General features: G+C 47.0%; 1 protein-coding gene across 11 annotated transcripts in view; it reads left to right on the top strand.

Moving 5' to 3' along the window:
* FARP2 (FERM, ARH/RhoGEF and pleckstrin domain protein 2) overlaps positions 1-18,945 on the top strand; it is a 204,445-nt gene that overhangs the window by 72,487 nt on the left and 113,013 nt on the right. For all 11 annotated transcript variants that reach the window (XR_004002053.1, XM_030575993.1, XM_030575992.1 and 8 more), the window contains one exon: positions 8,608-8,686. Coding sequence is in view for 10 of the 11 variants with exons in the window: in XM_030575993.1 (XP_030431853.1) it covers positions 8,608-8,686 (79 nt within the window). In the remaining variant the exon portion in view is untranslated. The remainder of the gene's footprint in view (positions 1-8,607; positions 8,687-18,945) is intronic.

Here is an 18,945-nt window from a genome sequence, read left to right as displayed (position 1 = left end):
CCATATTCTTTATCAAAGACTAATTAATTATTTTTTTTTAAAGAACATACATGTTGCCTCTATTTATAATATGCTGTAGTCACTGAATTGGAGAAAAACTCTGACCTGCTAGCTTTATGGCAAATAACTAATAACCTGCTATTAGAAAAGGGCTTCCAAGTTCCTCCAGTCTAAATTGTAATAACCATGGATATTTCCTGCCTGCAACACACATGATCTACACATGCATACCCAGAGTATGAGAGTGGTTCTGTATGTGCAGGGGGCTTTCATAGACCTGGGATGGGACTTTCAAAAGTGCTCAACATTAGCTTAACTTTACTCCCATTTGATGAATTAGGCAGTTTTCTTCAATGGAAGCAGAGGTAGGCCAACACTGAGTGCTTTTGAAAATCCCGTTCATAACATCCCTAAAGATGCTCCTGATTTACACAAATGGTCAGGTTTCAGAGGGGTAACCGTGTTAATCTGTATCACTAAAAACAATGAGGAATTCTGTGAAACCTTGGAGACTAACAGTGCTATTTGGGCATAAGCTTTCGTGGGATATAATCACTTCATCAGATGCATGGAGTGGAAAATACAGTAAGCAGGTATAAATATACAGCACATGAAAAGATGAGACACCTCAAAAGATGAGACACCTCCAAATTTGTTAGTCTCTAAGGTGCCACAAGGACTCCTAGTTGTTTTTACAAATGATCAGGTAACTATATTCTGCCTCATATAGTTGGGCACTGTCCTGCAAAAAGCTCCCAACCAGGGCCGGCACCAGGGCAGCAAGCAGGTGCTTGGAGCGGCACGTCTGGCTCTTCAACCTGCTGCCGATCACGATTACAGCTTTTTTAATTTCCCCCTTGCCGCTTGGGGCGGCAAAAACCTTGAAGCCGGCCATGCTCCCAACAGCCACTTGGCTGTCAGGAAAAGACACTGTCTGGTGTTGACCCTCACAAATAGTCAGTGGCTCAGCTCAGGTGATAGTGGAATGGATTCCCAGTGGAGGACACCAAAAATAAATCTGTTCACCATTCTTCTGAACAGCCCACTTTGCAAAAACCTTATTGGTACTGGCAGCTTCTGTGTTCTCTGCAGTTTTTCCCCATTCTTTCTAATAGCAAAGGTCCTTACCAAGCTCAGGAGAGGCAAAGCTTCCATGATCTTAATCACTCTCTTGTAATTGTAGCAGCTCTTGTTCTCTAATTGCTTGGGTGGAGTTGGTGTGAAAGTCTGGCCATATCTAATTCTGCAAAACACTGTTTCCTCTCTGCTCCCAGCCAAGGATCTCTGTCAGCATGGCTGCTAAGAGGATAGGAACAGAGAGATTTGTCTAAACATGTGGAGAACTGGGAAATACATTGAGGGGCATATGATATTTATAAAAAGTACAAGTATCTGTGTGTTACTACCCTGCCTGATTACATAGTTAAATCATAATTATAGAATCATAAAAATGTACGGGTAGAAGGGACCCTGACAAGTCATCAGTTCAGCCCCCTATGCTGAAGCAGGGCCAAGTAAACCTAGACCATCCAGCAGGTTTTAAAAACCTCCAGTGATGGGGATTCCATAATCTCCCTTGGTAACCAGATCCATAGTTTAACTACCTGTAGTGGGGTGGTCACCCTGCTCCAACCCTGAAGGGGTTAAAACAGCCTTGGGAAAGGCCTGCCACAGGAAACGAATCATAGGTGGGCTTGAGGCAGACAATCAGGACCCGGCTGGGCCAGTATAAGAAGGGCTCCTGGGGAGAAAGCAGACTCTCTCTCTCTGGAGAGAGAAGGACCCAGCTGCCTGAAGGAGCAAGGATACCTGAGGCTGAGCAGTGCTGGGGAAGGGCAAAGGAGCTGGTGAGCTCCAGCCTGACAACTCCTCAGGCTGAGGCCTTGGTTAATGCCTAAGAAGGTACTGGGGCTGCAGGAGTGCAGCCTGGCGATTGAGGCAGCTGGTCCGACCCCTTTGCTGGTGATGAGTGGCCATTATGGACTGCAGTCTGCCCCTTGAGGAAGTGGCTAGATGACAACTGGCAGAAGCCACTGAGCTAAGGTGCATGTAGAGGGTTGGGGGTTCCCCTGGGAGGGGAGACCCAGTGTGTGGGAGTACTGCAGTGGGCAGAACTCCAAAGTAAAGGGCACTGAGGTCCAGGAGGGACACAGGGACCAGCGGCAGGTGAGACACCGGCCAGTCAGAGGCACTCCATATGCTGGAGAGCTAATTACAGAGACAACCAGAAGGAGGTGAGTCATTGCCTCACTACACTACCTTAGAAAGATTTTCCTAATAACTAACCTAAATCTCCCTTACTGCATGTTATGCCCATTACTGCTTATTCTGTCTTCAGTGAACATGAAGATGAGTTCATCGCAGCCCTCTTTACAACAGCACTTAAAATATTTGAAGATTATCAGGTCTACCCTCAGTCTTCTTTTCTCAAGACTAAACATGCCATTTGGTTTTTAATTTTTCCTCAAAGATCAGGTTTCCTAAACCTTTTACCATTTTTGTTGCTGTCCTCTGGACTCTCTAGTTTGTCCACATCTTTCCTAAAGTGTGGCACCCAGAATTGGATGCAATACTCTAGCTGAGGCCTCACCTCGCCTCTCTTGTCTTGCATACGAAACTCCTGATAATACATCCTAGAATATTAGTCTTTTTTCGCAACAGCATCACACTGAGTCATATTCAATTCGTGATCCATTATAACCCCATAGCCTTCTCAGCAGTATTACCATGTAGCCAGTTATTCCCCATTTTGTAGTTGTGCATTTGATTTTTACTTCTCAAGTGAAGTATTCTGTACTGATCTAATTGAGTTTCATCTTGTTGAAATCAGACCAATTCTCAAATTTGTCAAGGTTGTTTTGAATTATAATCCAGTCCTCCAAAATGTTTGTAATCCCTCCTAGTGTGGTGTGATCTGCAGATTTTATAAGCATACTCTTCACTCCATTATCCAAGTCATTAATGGAAATATTGAATAGTACCAGACCAGGACTGACCCCAGCGGCATCTCCCTGGATATATCTGCTTAATCAGATAGCAAACCATTGATAACCACTCTTTGAGTGTGGTCTTTCAACCAGTTGTACACCCATTTTATAGTAATTCCATCTAGACCACATTTCCTTAGTTTGTGTGTCATGTGGGGATGGTGTCAAAAGCTTTACTTAAAATAAAGATACATCACATCTACTGCTTCCTCCCTATCACTAAGCCAATAACTCTGTCAACGAAGGAAAATGGATTGGCATGATTTTATTCTTGATAAATCCATGCTGGCTATTTCTTATCCTATTATCCTCCTAGATGCTTATAAATTGATTGTTTAATAATTTGTTCCAGTATCTTTCCAGGTATTGAAGTTAGGATGACTGGTCTGTAATTCCCCAGATCCTTTTTTGCCCTTCTCTAGTACTCCGGACCTCACCCATGCTCCCTAAATTCTCAGAGATAATTGTTGTTGATTCCAAGATTGCTTCATTTATATTTTGTGTACCTTAGGATGGATTTCACCAGGCCTTGCCTTGAATGTATTTAATTTATCTAAATATTTAAGATGTTCTTTCCCTATTTTGACTCATTTCCCCTTGCCATTAATATTAATTATGTTGAGTATCTAGTCACCAATAAACTTTCTAGTAAAGACTGAAGCAATATAGATATTATACACCTCTTTAAAAACCTCAACTGCCTTCTTGTCATTCTCCTTCCCCTTTAAATAGAGGACCTACACTTTCCTTAGTGTTTTTCTTGCTCATAGTGTATTTAAGAACATAACGGCAATACTGGGTTGGACCGATGGTCCATCTAATGCAGTATCCTGTCATCCAACAATGGCCAATAGCCATGGCATTGTGTGAAGAAATACTTGCATTTGTTTGTTTTAAACCTACTGCCTATTAATTTAATTTGGTGACCCCTAGTTCTTGTGTTATGAGAAGGAGTAAATAATACTTCCTTATTTATTTTCTCCCCCCCCCCATCATGATTTTATAGACCTCTGTCATCTCCTCCTCCTTAGTTGTCTCTTCTCCAGGCTGAAGAGTCCCAGTCTTATTAATCTCTCCTTCGAATCATAGAATATCAGGGTTAGAAGGGACCTCAGGAGGTCATCTAGTCCAACCCCCTGCTCAAAGCAGGACCAGTCCCCAACTAAATCATCCCAGCCAGGGCTCTGTCAAGCCTGACCTCAAAAACATCTAAGGATGGAGATTCCACCACCTTCCTAGGTAACCCATTCCAGTGCTTCACCACTCTCCTAGTGAAATAGTTTTTCCTAATATCCAACCTAAACCTCCCCTACTGCAACTTGAGACCATTACTCCCCAGCACTACACAAAAGTCTATCTAGATGCCTCGAGAGATCTGCAACCTTCGCACCAGGCAGGCAAGTCACTATATGGTTCTCCCTGTCAACACAAACGCAGCTGTCTGTTTCTAATGATTGACTCTCCCATTACTAGCACCTGCCTTTTCCTAGTGACTGGAGTTCCCTTCCCCAGAGAGGTAACCTCAGTGCAAGAGGATACCCCAACACCAACTGGAAGGAGGGTCCCAACTATGGGAAGATTTCCCTCTGCTCCCGTTGACTGCTTTACTTCCCTGAACCTTTCATCCTCCTCAACAGCGCAGGGGCTGTCTGACCGGAGGTGGGACAATTCTACAGTGTCCCAGAAAGCCTCATCAACTCACCTCTCTGCTTCCCTTAGCTCCTCCAGTTCCGCCACCATGGCCTCCAAAGCCTGTATGTGGTCTCTGAGGGCCAGGAGCTCCTGGCACCAAATGCACACATACGCCATCCGCGCACAGGGCAGGTAATCATACATGCTGCACTCAGCGCAATAAACTGGATGGCCCCCACTCTGCTGTGTTCTCTCCTACAGCTACCTATTTAATGAAAGGGTATTGTTTAAATCAAGAAGTTTTGAAAATAGTTTAGTTTACAGGTTTTAAGAAATGGCAAGTGAACCTTGCCCCCTTCCCACTACCCTGTGAAATTCCCTGTTAGCAGCCCTGTTCACAACTCCCTGGTTGCTTGCTTGCTGCTTTATAAAGCCCCGTCCTTCTTGATATTCCCACCCACTGACTAAGGGTCAGCCAATTAACAGACGCTTCTATCTTTCAAACCTTACTTTGAGGCTCACAGCTTCCAGCTGCCAGCCACAGCACAGGGCCCTTCAAACAAACAGACAGACAAACACAAGCTCAGCACACAGCAAATAACCCCCAAACACAAGCACACATTACAGACAGCCACTTACCCCAAGGGTCCTGTTTGCTGCTCCTTCACCTGGAGGACTCCCTTGTGAAACTCCCTGTTAGCTGCCTGTTCCCAAAGCTGCAGCCCTGTGTAGTGCTGGAGAGAGCCAGCGGTCATGGTACATGTAGGTACCAATGACATAGGAAAGGGTAGGAGAGACATCCTGGAAGCCAAATTTAGGCTGCTAGGGAAGAGATTGCCACCATAGAGGTCCTGGATTTCATTCTCAGAAATGCTTCCAGTTCCACACGCAGGGCCAGGTAGGTAGGCAGGCAGAGCTTCAGAGTCTCAATGCGTGGATGAGACGATGGTGTAAAGAGGAGGGGTTTAGTTCATTAAGAACTGGGGAAACTTTTGGGATGGGGGAGCCTATACAGGAGAGATGGGCTCCGCTTAAACCAAAGTGGAACCAGACTGCTGGCACTTAACATTAAAAAGGTTGCAGAGCAGTTTTTAAACTAAGAGATGGGGGGAAAGCCGACTGCTGCAGAGGAGCACGTGGATCTGACAGATACTTCTCTTAGAGGAAAGTCTGTTGATAGAGAATTCTCTAGGTTTTAGTCAGGAGGAGAGGATGGAAGAGGATAATCTAGGGGCCAGATCAGACGAGAAACATTCACATAAAAAAGAATCGGACACATCAGAAAAGGGCAGACAAATACAGGGACAATTTTTTAAAGTACTTGTATATAAATGCTAGAAGTCTAAATAATAAGATGGGTGAACTAGAGTGCCTCGTGATAAAGGAGTACATTGATATAATAGGCATCATAGAAACCTGGTGGACTGAGGACAACCAATGGGACACAATCATTCCAGGGTACAATATATATTGGAAGGACAGAACAGGTCTTGGGTGGGGGGAGTGGCAGTATATGTGAAAGAAAATGTAGAATCAAATGAAGGGCTTGTCTACATCAGAAAGTTGCAGCGCTGGTGAGGGAGTTACAGCGCTGCAACTTAGGAGGTGTACACATCTGCAGGGCACCACCAGCGCTGCAACTCCCTGTTTGCAGCGCTGGCCGTACTCCCGTTTTGTCTCGGGTGTAGAGGATCCAGCGCTGGTGATCCAGCGCTGGTAATCAAGTATAGACACTTACCAGCGCTTTTCTTGACCTCCGTGGAATAAGCAGGTATCCCAGCATACCTGAGGAAGCCTCTGGTAATCAAGCTGGTCTCCTTCCCCGGTTTGCTCTCGCGTTCCCCGAACCCCGAGCAAGCAGGTCTCCTTCCCTGCGGTTTGCAGGGTGGTTCCGGGAACGCGAGAGCAAACCGCGGCGAAGCTGGTCTCCTTTCCCGGTTTGCTCTCTCGTTCCCCGAACCCCCGAAGAAGCAGGTCTCCTTCCCTGCGGTTTGCAGGGTGGTTCGGGGAACGCGAGAGCAAACCGCGGCGAAGCTGGTCTCCTTTCCCGGTTTGCTCTCTCATTCCCCGAACCCCCGAGCAAGCAGGTCTCCTTCCCTGCGGTTTGCAGGGTGGTTCGGGGAACGCGAGAGCAAACCGGGAAAGGAGACCAGCTTCGCCGCGGTTTGCTCTCGCGTTCCCCGAACAAGCAGGTCTCCTTCCCTGCGGTTTGCTGGGTGGTTCGGGGAACGCGAGAGCAAACCGCGGCGAAGCTGGTCTCCTTCCCCGGTTTGCTCTCTCGTTCCCCGAACCCCCGAGCAAGCAGGTCTCCTTCCCTGCGGTTTGCAGGGTGGTTCGGGGAACGCGAGAGCAAACCGGGAAAGGAGACCAGCTTCGCCGCGGTTTGCTCTCGCATTCCCCGAACAAGCAGGTCTCCTTCCCTGCGGTTTGCAGGGTGGTTCGGGGAACGCGAGAGCAAACCGCGGCGAAGCTGGTCTCCTTCCCCGGTTTGCTCTCTCGTTCCCCGAACCCCCGAGCAAGCAGGTCTCCTTCCCTGCGGTTTGCAGGGTCGTTCGGGGAACGCGAGAGCAAACCGCGGCGAAGCTGGTCTCCTTCCCCGGTTTGCTCTCGCGTTTCCCGAACCCCCCTTGAAGCCGCCCAACAGCGCTGCAGTGTGGCCACATCTAACACCACTTGCAGCGCTGGTTGCTGTAAGTGTGGCCACTCTGCAGCGCTGGCCCTATACAGCTGTACTAATACAGCTGTAACAACTAGCGCTGCAAAATTTTAGATGTAGACATGGCCGAAGTGTAAATCTTAAGTGAATCCACATGTTCCATAGAATCTCTATGGATAGTAATTTCATGCTCTAATAAAATATAACATTAGAGATCCATTATTGACCACCTGACCAGAATAGTGACAGTGACGATGAAATGCCAAGGGAAATTAGAGAGGCTATCAAAATTAAGAACTCAGTAATAGTGGGGGATTTCAATTATCCCCATATTGACTGGGAACATGTCACCTTAGGAAAAAATGTGCACACAAAATTTCTCGATACTTTAAATGACTGCTTCTTGGAGTAGCTGGTACAGGAACCCACAAGGGGAGAGGCAACTCTTGATTTAGTCCTGAGTGGAGTGTAGGAGCAGGTCCAAGAGGTAACTCTAACAGGACCACTTGGAAACCATAATATTATAACTTTTAACATCCCTGTGGTGGGAAGAACATCTCAACAGCCCAACACTGTGGCATTTCATTTCAGAAAGCGGAACTATGCAATAATGAGATGTTAGTTAAACAGAAATTAAAAGGTACAGTGACTAAGTGAAATCCCTGCAGGCTGCATGGGTGTTTTTCAAAGACACCATAATAGAGGACCAACTTAAATGTATACCCCAAATTAAAAAACACAGTAAAAGAACTAAGAGTCACCGTGGCTTAACAAGCTTGAAAAAGAAGCAGTGAGAGAGAAAAAAGCATCTTTTAAAAAGTGGAAGTCAAATCCTAGTGAGGTAAATAGGAACATAAACGCTGCCAAATTAAGTGCAAAAATGTAATAATAAGAGTCAAAGAGAAGTTTGACGAACGGCTAGCCAAAAACTCAAAAGGTAATAACATGTTTTTTAAGTACATCAGAAGCAGGAAGCCTGCTAAACAACCAGTGGGGCCCCTGGACGATCGAGATACAAAAGGAGCGCTTAAAAACGATGAAGTAATTGCAGAGAAACTAAATGGATTCTTTGCTTTAGTCTTCATGGCTGAGGATATTAGGGAAATTCTCAAACCTGAGCCGGCTTTTGTAGGTGACAAATCAGAGGAATTGTCACAGATTGAGGTGTCACTAGAGGAGATTTGGGAATTAATTGATAAACTGAACAGTAACAAGTAATTCAAACTGTCTGTTTTGTCTCCTTCATTTAAAATTCTATTGTTATAAATCCTTTACTTTCCTTATTCTGTATAGAGATATTTGTTTGTAAAACTGTTTAATATTTTTTCATAGGACCAAAGAACACAGTGCTTCGTCTAGCTGTAAAGTTTTTCCCTCCTGACCCTGGTCAGCTGCAAGAGGAATACACCAGGTAAAATATATTTCAAAGTAATTAATGTTCATTAGTGGTTAAAAATATAGAAATGAAGAGAAAACAGAAATAAGCTCACCTAAGGGTATTTTCTCAATTATAACAATGAAGGTTAGCTTTTAGGGAAGGTAGGGGAACATTTCTATTAGAAAGAGTCACATTTCTAACAGAAATACGACTATCTTAATGATTCAAGTGATAGATGATGCCTGTGGCTGTAAAAACTAGCGCAAGTTTGCATGAATAGACAACGGTGCAGGTCGGCAGGGGCAATTTCTGTCTACCAAACATGTCAATGTGTTACCATTGAAGGAGGCAGTTATATAGAGGAAATGGTCACTCTTTATATTGTACATTTATAAATAGTTTCTAGAAGGATTAAGTGATAAATGTTTTATTAAACGGTTAATTGTCAAATAGCAAGAATCCATCAGGTTAGTAGATTACATCTATAACAGCTTCTGCTAATCTTCTTATCATATTTAGCATGTTACTTATGTCAGATTTTAAAAAATTAGTAAATAATTGATATCTTCAGCATGTTACTATCTGTAAATGTACCCTCGTCCTGTCCCTTCATCACCAACAGGTAATGTGATTTGAATAGATCTGCCTGTAACAGATCTTCCCCAGGATGGTTGTAATCTTGACCATCTGCCTCTCACCAGACCTTTCTTCTGCATCCTAGCAGCTTTCTTCCTCTGTCCTGCAACTGGCTCCATCACTCCTTCCTGGTTACCTCCACCTCTCTGCAGTTCTCACCACCTCTACCTTCTCCTCTTCCTCTATTCACTTTGATCTTCTCTTCTCTCTTCTCCTCCTGCCAGCACAAATTTAGGTCCCACATCTGTGCTCTCCTCATAACCTTTGGCCTGGTCTACACTATGGTGTTAGGTCGAATTTAGCCGTGTTAGGTCAATTTAAAAATACTGTGTCCACACAACCAACCCCATTCTGTCGACCTAAAGGGCTCTTAAAATTGACTTCTTTACTTCTCCCCAACAAGGGGAGTAGCAGTAAAATTGACTTTGCTGTGACAAATTTGGGGTAGTGCGGATGCAAATTGACGGTATTGTCCTCTGGCAGCTATCCCAGAGTGCTTCATTGTGACTGCTCTGGACAGTACTTTGAACTCCGATGCATTAGCCAGGTATGCAGGAAAAGTCCTGGGAACTTTTGAATTTCATTTCCTGTTTGGTCAGCGTGGCGAGCTTAGCAGCACAGGTGACCATGCAGTCCCTCCAGAATCGCAGAGCGTAGAATGTTTCTACGCTCCTCATATCATCTCCATCCCTGAGGTTATTGCAGACTAGAAGGCAAAAAAAACCCACACTCGTGATGACATGTTTTCCAAGCTCATGCAGTCCTCCCGCTCTGATAGGGCACAGCTTAATGCATGGAGGCATTCAGTAGCAGAAGCCAGGAAAGAATTAAGTGAGCACAAAGAGTGGAGGCAGGACGCGATGCTGAGGCTAATGGGAGAAGCATGATGATGCGTCTGTTGGAGCTGCAGGAAAGCCAATGAATACAGACCCCTGCTGCATCTACTGTATAACCGCCTACCCTTCTCCCCATGTTCCATAGCCGCCTCACCCAGATGCCCAATAAAGCGGGTGGGGAGGAGAGGTTCCGGGCACCCAGCCACTCCACCCAGAGGATGGCCCAAGCAACAGAAGGCTGTCATTCAAACAGTTTGCTTATTGTAGCCACACTAAAAATCAGTGTGGCCTTGTCCTTCCCTCCTCCCCCACCCCACCTGGGTTACCTTGTCTGTTATCTCTCTCTCTCTTTTTTTTTTTTAAATAAAGAGAGAATGCATGGTTTCAAAACAATAGTGACTTTATTTCGAAGGGGGAAGGGTGGTTGGTTTACAGGGAATTAAAATCAACAAAGGGGGTGGGTTTGCATCAAGGAGAAACACACAGACACACACACAACTGCCACACTGAAGCCTGGCCAGTCATGAAACTGGTTTTCAAAGCCTCTCTGATGCGCAGTGCGCCTTGCTGTGCTCTTCTAATGATTGCATTGGCTGCTTGGATCACAGCAGCCCCCACAGTAGACTTGCCCACAACAGCAGCCGTGATGGTGAGCTGAGTGGGCTCCATGCTTGCCGTGGTATGGCATCTGCACGGGTAACCCAGGAAAAAAGCGCAAAACAATTATCTGCCATTGCTTTCACAGAGGGAGAGGCGACTGATGACATATACCCAAAACCTCTCGCGACAGTGTTTTTGCCCTATCAGGCATTGGGAGCTTAACCCAGAATTCCAATGGGCGGCGGAGACTATGGGATAGCTGCCCACTGTGCACTGCTCCGTAAGTCGATGCTAGCCATGGTAGTGAGGATGCACTCCGCTGACGTAATGCTCTTAGTGTGGACATACGCAATTGACTGTATAAAATCAATTTCTAAAAATTGACATCTATAAAATTGATCTAATTTCGTAGTGTAGGCATACCCTCAGGTGACTCAGGCTTGTAACCTGGGTTTCATATCAGACTTGAACCTCTCTCTAAGGTCTTGTATCCAGGCTATGTCTAAATATTGCTGATTTTTTTTTTCTGCATAACATCTGTAAGGCATAGCCTTTTCTATTCATCCTCACAGCTAAAAGTCTCATCCAGGATCTCATCATGTCCTGTTTTGGTTATTGTAACATCCTTTCCTGTAGCCTTGACAAATGTGATCTTGCCCTGTTCATATCTATTCAGAATGTTGCTTCAAAGAGTATTTTCCTAGCCTAACGCTTTGACCGTGTCACCCATTTCTTTGCATCCCTCCACTTGCTCTCCCTTCTCTAGTGCACTGAAAATAATCTACTTGTTCTCCCTTTCCAGACTTATCCCTGCCATCTTTGTCACTATTAAAATGTCAATTCCCCCCTGCAGTCAGCCCAGGATGCCAGTGTTTGCAATATTGGAATCTTTTGAATAGCAGAGTCTGTCAGAGTCATGCATGTGCTCTGTAATACCTTGGAATCCTGTGCAAGGTGTTAAAGGATGGAGTGGCTGGGACTCTCCCTCAGTTCACTCTTACCTGTGGCAGCAAGATGAACGCAACTACTTTTTTGGAGCTTCAAATTCATTCCTTTTCACTAATTGGGAGAAGAAATTTCATTTTCCTTCTTCTCCTTCCTGCACAGTAGGATGGTATCTCTCTTCCCGCACAGTGTGATGAGGCACTTTGTGCCAACCTTCCTCCCTTATGGCAAGCTCCAAACCATTAGGGTTCAAACCCTGCCAGTCTTGTGGCTGCCTCATTCCCCTCACTGATGGACAAAGTCATTGCATCTTCTGCCTGAGGGAGAGCCACATCTTGGACAAGTGCTCAGTGTGCTGGTAATATTCCTTGAGGACCTGCAAGCGCAGGCTTCCTCTGGGTCCCAGAGCTGCTCAATCTCCCACTCTGCCCCAGGCTCCACTTCCACCCCCACCCGACCCCATCCCGCCTCTTCCTGCTCTGCACTAGGTCCTACCTCCACCCCACCTCGTCTCCCAAGCCCCCCACCCCTGCCCCTCTTCTTCCCACCCCCGCTCCTTCTCCGCCCCACTTCTTCCCACCCAGTTCCACCCTCCCTCGAGCATTCCCTGTCCCCGCTCCATCCCCTCCCCCACAGTGCCTCCTGCACGCTGCAGAACAGCTGATCGCAGCAGATGGGAGGCAGTGGGAAGGAGAGGAGTTGATCAGTGGGGCTGCAGTTGGACGGGAGGCGCTGGAGCGGAGGGGAGGAGCTGGCTGCCGATGGGTGCTGAGCACCCACTAATATTTTAGTTGGCGCCTGTGCCTGCAAATGCAGGCACGTTAGGCTCATATGACATCTGCATGAGCAATCCATACAGGTCACTTCAGACCCAGAGGAAATGACACCAAAATGAAGCCAAGAGAGTCTGTGAAAGCCAGCAGTCCCTCAAGCAGTCATCATACCCTGTGATAGGACATTAAAGAAGAAATATGTGAAGAGGATGGTGTTGAAACCAGTACTGACAATGTCAGTCTCCCTTGGTGATAGAGCCAGCCACCCCATATCTTTCTTACAGAAGACTGACACCTAGGGGCAAAGTGGGATGGAGCAAAAACATAATTCTAAACACCATTCAGGATCATTCTGCAAGGAGGACATAAAACATCACTTTTCTTCAAAAACAGAGCCTTCAAATCCTCCACTGGAACCAGTACAGAGGTCTTTCATCAGCACTGCGTAAAGTTGCTTCTCCCCTATCCTCAGAGCTTGACCCCAAGGATGGTACTGGATGATACAGTTCTGCCTCAGGTGAGGCATGAGGATATTGGCTAGTTAAGTACCACAGGTAGGGATTGCTCTAGACAAGACCAAGAGGTCATGGTACAGATCAAGAGATCCTGATAGATTCACAGAAAAACTTATTTGTTGACACGGAAGATGTTATGAGTATAGGGAGCAGAACATGGCCTGGACGCTATGCAGGCATCAGTGTCACAGAATACTTACCTCATCTGAAACACTGCACCTTTTTTGTTCAGCTCCATTACGGTACACCTCGTAATGATCTGTGCATGCCATCCACCTGTATGGTCATGCTGTCTTCTCCTACTCAAAGGTATCAGAGTTCCTCAAAGGTCTATTGAAGACCTGCTACTGTGGTTAGATGGTCAGCATTGTAGGGAAGGGATAAGGGGATTCCCTAGCTCGTGGTATTCTGTCATGTTAGAGCGTGATTTCTACAGAGGACAGCTTGCTTACTTACCAGATCAGCAGTTGTCAGTCACCAGTATGATTAGATGTTTAGCTGTGTGTGTGTGTGTGTGTGTGTGTGTGTGTGTGTGTGTGTGTGTGTGCGCGCGCGCTTTTCTCCCTGTGTGTTGCCCCAGCTCTGCGCAAACAGCCAGCACAGAAAACCTTGAGCAAACTGTCCAATAATCACGAAATCAGTTAAGACACAAAGACACCAGGCCAGGTTTACTGTCAACAAAGCATGGTAATAGTACCTAGAAAACTCTACAAAAATACTGAAATGTATGCCCATAATGATAAACGCAGCTCAGAGAATGGCGGGACTTTCCATTCCCCCCTCGGCTGGACCAAAACACATACACAAAAACACCTCTTCCTACCCTATGTGATGAGGCAAGACCAGATGGCTATAAGAAAGTAGTGGGAGACAGATATATTAGCCCCAGGCTAAACAAATCCCGGTTACCAGGGTAAGTAAATGGCAGTTGCTCCAGGTCAGTTAAGACACCTGGGGCCAATTAAGATCCTTTCAGAAAGCAGTGAAGACAACTAAGTTAATTGGGACACCCGAAGCCAATCAGGGCTGGCTGAAATGAATTAAAAGCCTCCTGGTTGGTCTGGTGGATGTGCCTGTCGGGAGCTGTAGTATGAAGCCGTGCTGCTGGAAAAACTGAGCAGTACAAACCTTATCAGGCACAAGGAGGGAGGCCCTGAGGTAAGAGTGAAGTAGATATTGAGGAAGTGGGGGCTGCTGTGGGGAAGTGGCCCAGGGAATTGTACTCATCCTGTTTCCAAAAAGCCAGCTAGCAATAGCTGCTACTATTAGGGTTCTAGGGCCCAGAACAGAGGGCAGGCCCAGGCTCCCCCCTTTCCCAGTTAATTCACTGAGACTGGGAGACAGACTGTGCGAGGGAGGGTTGCTTCTCCTCACCTCCCATGTTGGCTTATGATGAAAATGGCTCAGTAGGCTGTGACCCTTACCTAGAGAGAGAGAGAGAGAGAGAGAGAGAGAAGGGCTATGTAGAGGGTCACAGTGAGCCTCTGAGGCCACGTCCACACTACGGGGGGGGAATCGATCTTAGATACACAACTTCAGCTACGTGAATAACGTAGCTGAAGTCGAATATCTAAGATCGGATTACTCACCCATCCACACCGCGCAGGATCGATGTTCGCGGCTCCCTCTGTCAATTCCGGAACTCCGTTGGGGTTGATGGAGTTCCAGAATCGATATAAGCGCGCTTGGGGATCGATATATCGCGTCTAGATTAGACGCGATATATCGATCCCCGAGCAATCGATTTTAACCCGCCGATACGGCGGGTAGTCTGGACGTGGCCTAAGGCTAGCGTAATCCACCAGGAAGCACAGGACCCACTGAGACAAGGTCAGAGCTTTGTCACACCTCATATAAACAAGTTACATACTGCACCTCTAACATAGTTAGTGCCCCCTGACATGCCTAGTTATCACTCATCTCCTTATACATGTTGGTTCAATCAAAACATCTCTATTATGCTGTCATCCTGACCGTATATTTTAAAAGGGGTTAGTGTGTTCCTGTTATCCTTGGGAAATGTTTTTGTACCATCCTTAATAAAGGGATGTTCTGGTACCACTCTTGTGTAAGTATTCTGTGCCTAGCACTTTTTAAAAATGTGTTTCTGCAATATTAGGCCTGTTCTTGCCAAATTCTGTAAACTTGCAAACAGGCAGAGCCTGACATTTGCTCACAGCCTAGCTTTCGCTAACTTTGCTTTATATTAGCAAATCTTGCCGACTACTTTAGCTCAAGCCTCATATCAGGCTTCTAATACAAGGGCTTATATCTCAGGCTCTCTTCCTGCTACACCTACCAGTCAAACTCTTGAGGTGCTGTCGATAGGTCACCTAGGTTACGCATTCATAAAGAAGTGTAGGAATAACAGTTGTCTTATAGACCTGAATCTTGGTGTTCTGTCTTAGTGCGTCAGGGTAATTTCCTAAAGGAAGCACTTGCGCACTAGATCCTGTACTGGATCTCACTGTTGATTTTTGTGTGTTGAGAAAATTGGCCACAAAGGTAGCAGAAGTCAGGACTTGCTGCTGCCTGGGACCTCATTGTTGTCGTGTTGATACTCAAGGAGCTTCCCTGCGAGCCCCTTTCAGAGTGCTTCTTTCTTCATCTCACTGAAGATTGTCTTTCTAGTTGCTGTCACTTCAGCTAGAAGAGAGAGTGAGCTCCAAGCACTTACAGGTGACCTTTCCTACATGGCATTTCATAGGCACAAGGCAGTGCTGAAATTTCATCCCCAAGGTGTTCTGAGTTCTATTTGAATCAGTTACTCCTGGGGGAATTCTGTGCACAGTATTTTAAAATTCTGCATGTTTTATTTGTCAAAATAAGGCAATATAATCACTCTGGTTTCCATTATTTCAGTAATTTATTTAAACTACAATACAATAGATGGAGAATAGGAGTGGGGAGCATTGGAGAAAATCCCCAAACCCCCTTGTCTAATCGTAATGTAGCTAGATTTGACCCTTTATTTCTAGTTATTAATCAACGAATATATGCAGCCTGTAAGCGGGTGGACTCACCTCTGTGGCGCCTCCTGCTGGGTTCTCTCTAGGAATTAGCGCTTTGACCCAGGAGCACCCTCTGTCAGCTGGTGATCCGCTATCACTGCTGGCCCCCGTGTCCCTCCCAGGACGCTGGCGCCCCTTTAACTAGGTGCTGCCCCCTGGCAGTACCCCACAGTTCTGGGTCTCCCTCTCCCAGGGGAACCCCCACCCACTGTCCCCATTTCTCCTCAGTCTTGGCTACAGCCCTGTCTCCATCTAGGCCCTGTTCACTAGGGCAAACTGCAGTATAAGCCAGTCATCACAGGTAAAGGGGTTTGGACCTGCTGCCTCTGGCTACCCGTGGGCTGCCCCTGCGACCCAGTATCTAATAGGCCTTACCAGGCCTGCAGCCTGGGGTTTTCCTAGGCCAGAGCTCCCCAGGTCCCTTGGCCTTTCCCCAGCCATGCTTCACTCCAGATACCTGGTTAACCTCCCTGCAGCCAGGCCCTTCTCTCTCTCAACACAGAGAGGGACTGTTGAGCTCCTGGCTCCCAGCCTCTTATATAGGGCCAGCTGAGGCCTGATTGGGGCATGGCCCAGCGGCAGCTGCTTCCCCAATCAGCCTAGTAGCTGCTTTTCCTGCCACAGCCCTCTCCAAGGGCTGTTTTTAGCCCTTCAGGGCAGGAGCAGGGTGACCACCCTGCTACACAACCACATGATCAGTGTTGCATCATAGACAACTGAGGGCTGGGGAATCAAACTCACAATTTATATTGGCTACTGATCATCTCCAGAAAGGTCAGTAGCAAACAGATCATGGAGAACATTTTGATAGGAAATTTTTTCAGTCCAAAAATTTAGGCAGTTCTAATCACGAAATCCCCATAAGCATTTATAAGGCCATACTGTCCTTTACACCCCTCTGGCAATGTGAAGGAGCCTTAAAACTTTTACACCTGTTTTATACTCCTGGGGGAATTCAAAAAGACAATGGGAAAAATTCACTTAGCAGGCAGGCTGCTACATTCTGCTCTGCCTGAAGGGACAGAGCCTGTCCCATGCCTACCTCCTTAGAAACACTCTGAAGCCCTGCCCCTCCACACCAAGTGCCTGAGAGTCAGTGTCTCTCTCTCACATGATTGCCCCGCTCCCGCCTCCCCCGGCTGTGATTTACGACTCTACCAAGCCAAGCTGCCTGTGTTGCCGAGAGGGGCGCATGATGGCTCTTGCAGCTTCCCTTCGCTTTCCTGTCAGAAGTCATTTTTCTGTGGGGAAGCAAAGAAATCTGGGGGGGACATGAATTCTGCACACGTACAGTGATGCAGAATTTCCCCAGGAGTAAAAATTAGTTAACTTGCCTGTGGACTTCTTCATGAAGTTCCATGATACTTCGAGAGAAGTTGCATACACTGGATATTTCCAAAGGCTTATATTACTTCATGAACAGACCTAAGCTGTTCAGACTGTCTCCTAGGTTATTTCTGGCTATAGTTGAGCAGTCCATAAGGTCAGGCCATCACATAGAATAGCTAAGTAGATGACACAATGTATCTTATTGTATCTTACAATTGGCTGGTGCACCTCTGTCACTGAACATGAAGGCGTACTCCATCAGAGCTCAAGTGACATGCTCCCCGTTTCAGAAATTTGCCAATTTCTGAACTTGGTAAGGCAGTGATATGGAGTAATTCTAGCCAAAGTCTCAAGTCCAATATCATCTTTCCCCAGTGCTGTATCTTCTTAGGCTGAGTTAGATTTATAGGACCCCAGACTCCTCCTACTCTCCACACTTTGCTAATAAGATATTATTAGCCATGCACCTCCCCCACTGTGTGGGTAGATGAAACCCTTTGAACCATGACCGAGATCTAATCCTGAGGTCGAAACAGACTTTCTTCTTCGAGTGCTTGCTCATATCGATTCCAATAAGGTGTGCACGTGCCGCATGCACGCTCATCGGAAGATTTTTACCCTAGCAACACTCGGTGGGTCGGCTGGGTCGCCCCCTGGAGTGGCGCCGCTATAGTGCCAGATATATACCCCTGCCAACCCAACGGCCCTTCAGTTCCTTCTTACCGTCCATGACAGTCGTTGGAACTGTGGAGCGCGGCTTTGCTGATCTCCACATCCCTAGCTTCTTGTAGTTCTTTGCTCTTTACTGTGTTTATAGTTCAAGTTCTTGTAGTTATAGTTAGTGTATATAGTTGAAGGGGGGATCGGGGATTAGCCCCTTTCCTCCACCCCGGTGCGGGCCCATGCCCAAGGCATCGGGATTCAAACTGTGCTCGGCGTGCCAGAAGCCGATGCCAATAGGGGATCCCCACGACTCCTGCCTCAAGTGCCTAGGGGAATCCCATCTTGTTGACAAGTGCTGCATTTGCAAGTCATTTAAACCAAGAGCGAAGAAGGAGCGGGACTTTCGATTGAAGCAGCTCCTTATGGAGTCGGCACTTAGTCCTGCAACATCGGTACTGAGTGCCCAACAGACTGCCTCGGTAAGAAGCACCCCTTCAGCACCGGATCACTCCTGTACTGAGAAGGAGTCCCGGCACCGCTCCCTTTCCCGAACTGGGAAACGACATAGTGCTCCGACTCCAGCCTCGCAGAAGGAGCGCTCATCTAAGACGGTTCGTCGGGCACCGTCGTCCGCTGCGGCACCGCAGATTGCAGCTCCACCTAGCACGGCACCGTCGATTCTGGTCCCACAAGGGCCGTTGAGTCCGGTGCCAGACAGCTTCCCAGCTCCTGCTGTGGATGAGCTTGCTCTCCCTTCTACGCTGGAGACCTTCTCTACGGCAATGTAGCTCATTGCTATGACGGAGCTGATACATCCTCAACCCCCGGCACCGCCGGTGTAGGTTGTTCAATCCATCGGCAAGCTGGCCCTGGTAAGGCCTCCTTCCGTCGGTCCACCAGAGAGATGTCATTCCAGATCATGGTCTTGCAGATGCTCTCGATCATGTCGTTACCGCTCACCGTGCCGCTCGCAGTCCCTGCACC

The sequence above is a fragment of the Gopherus evgoodei genome, chromosome 9 (assembly GCF_007399415.2).
Source record: "Gopherus evgoodei ecotype Sinaloan lineage chromosome 9, rGopEvg1_v1.p, whole genome shotgun sequence".
NCBI classification, from domain to species: domain Eukaryota; kingdom Metazoa; phylum Chordata; order Testudines; family Testudinidae; genus Gopherus; species Gopherus evgoodei.
The sequence above is the reverse complement of the archived record's forward strand: the minus strand, read 5'-3'. Positions and strand labels throughout refer to the sequence as shown.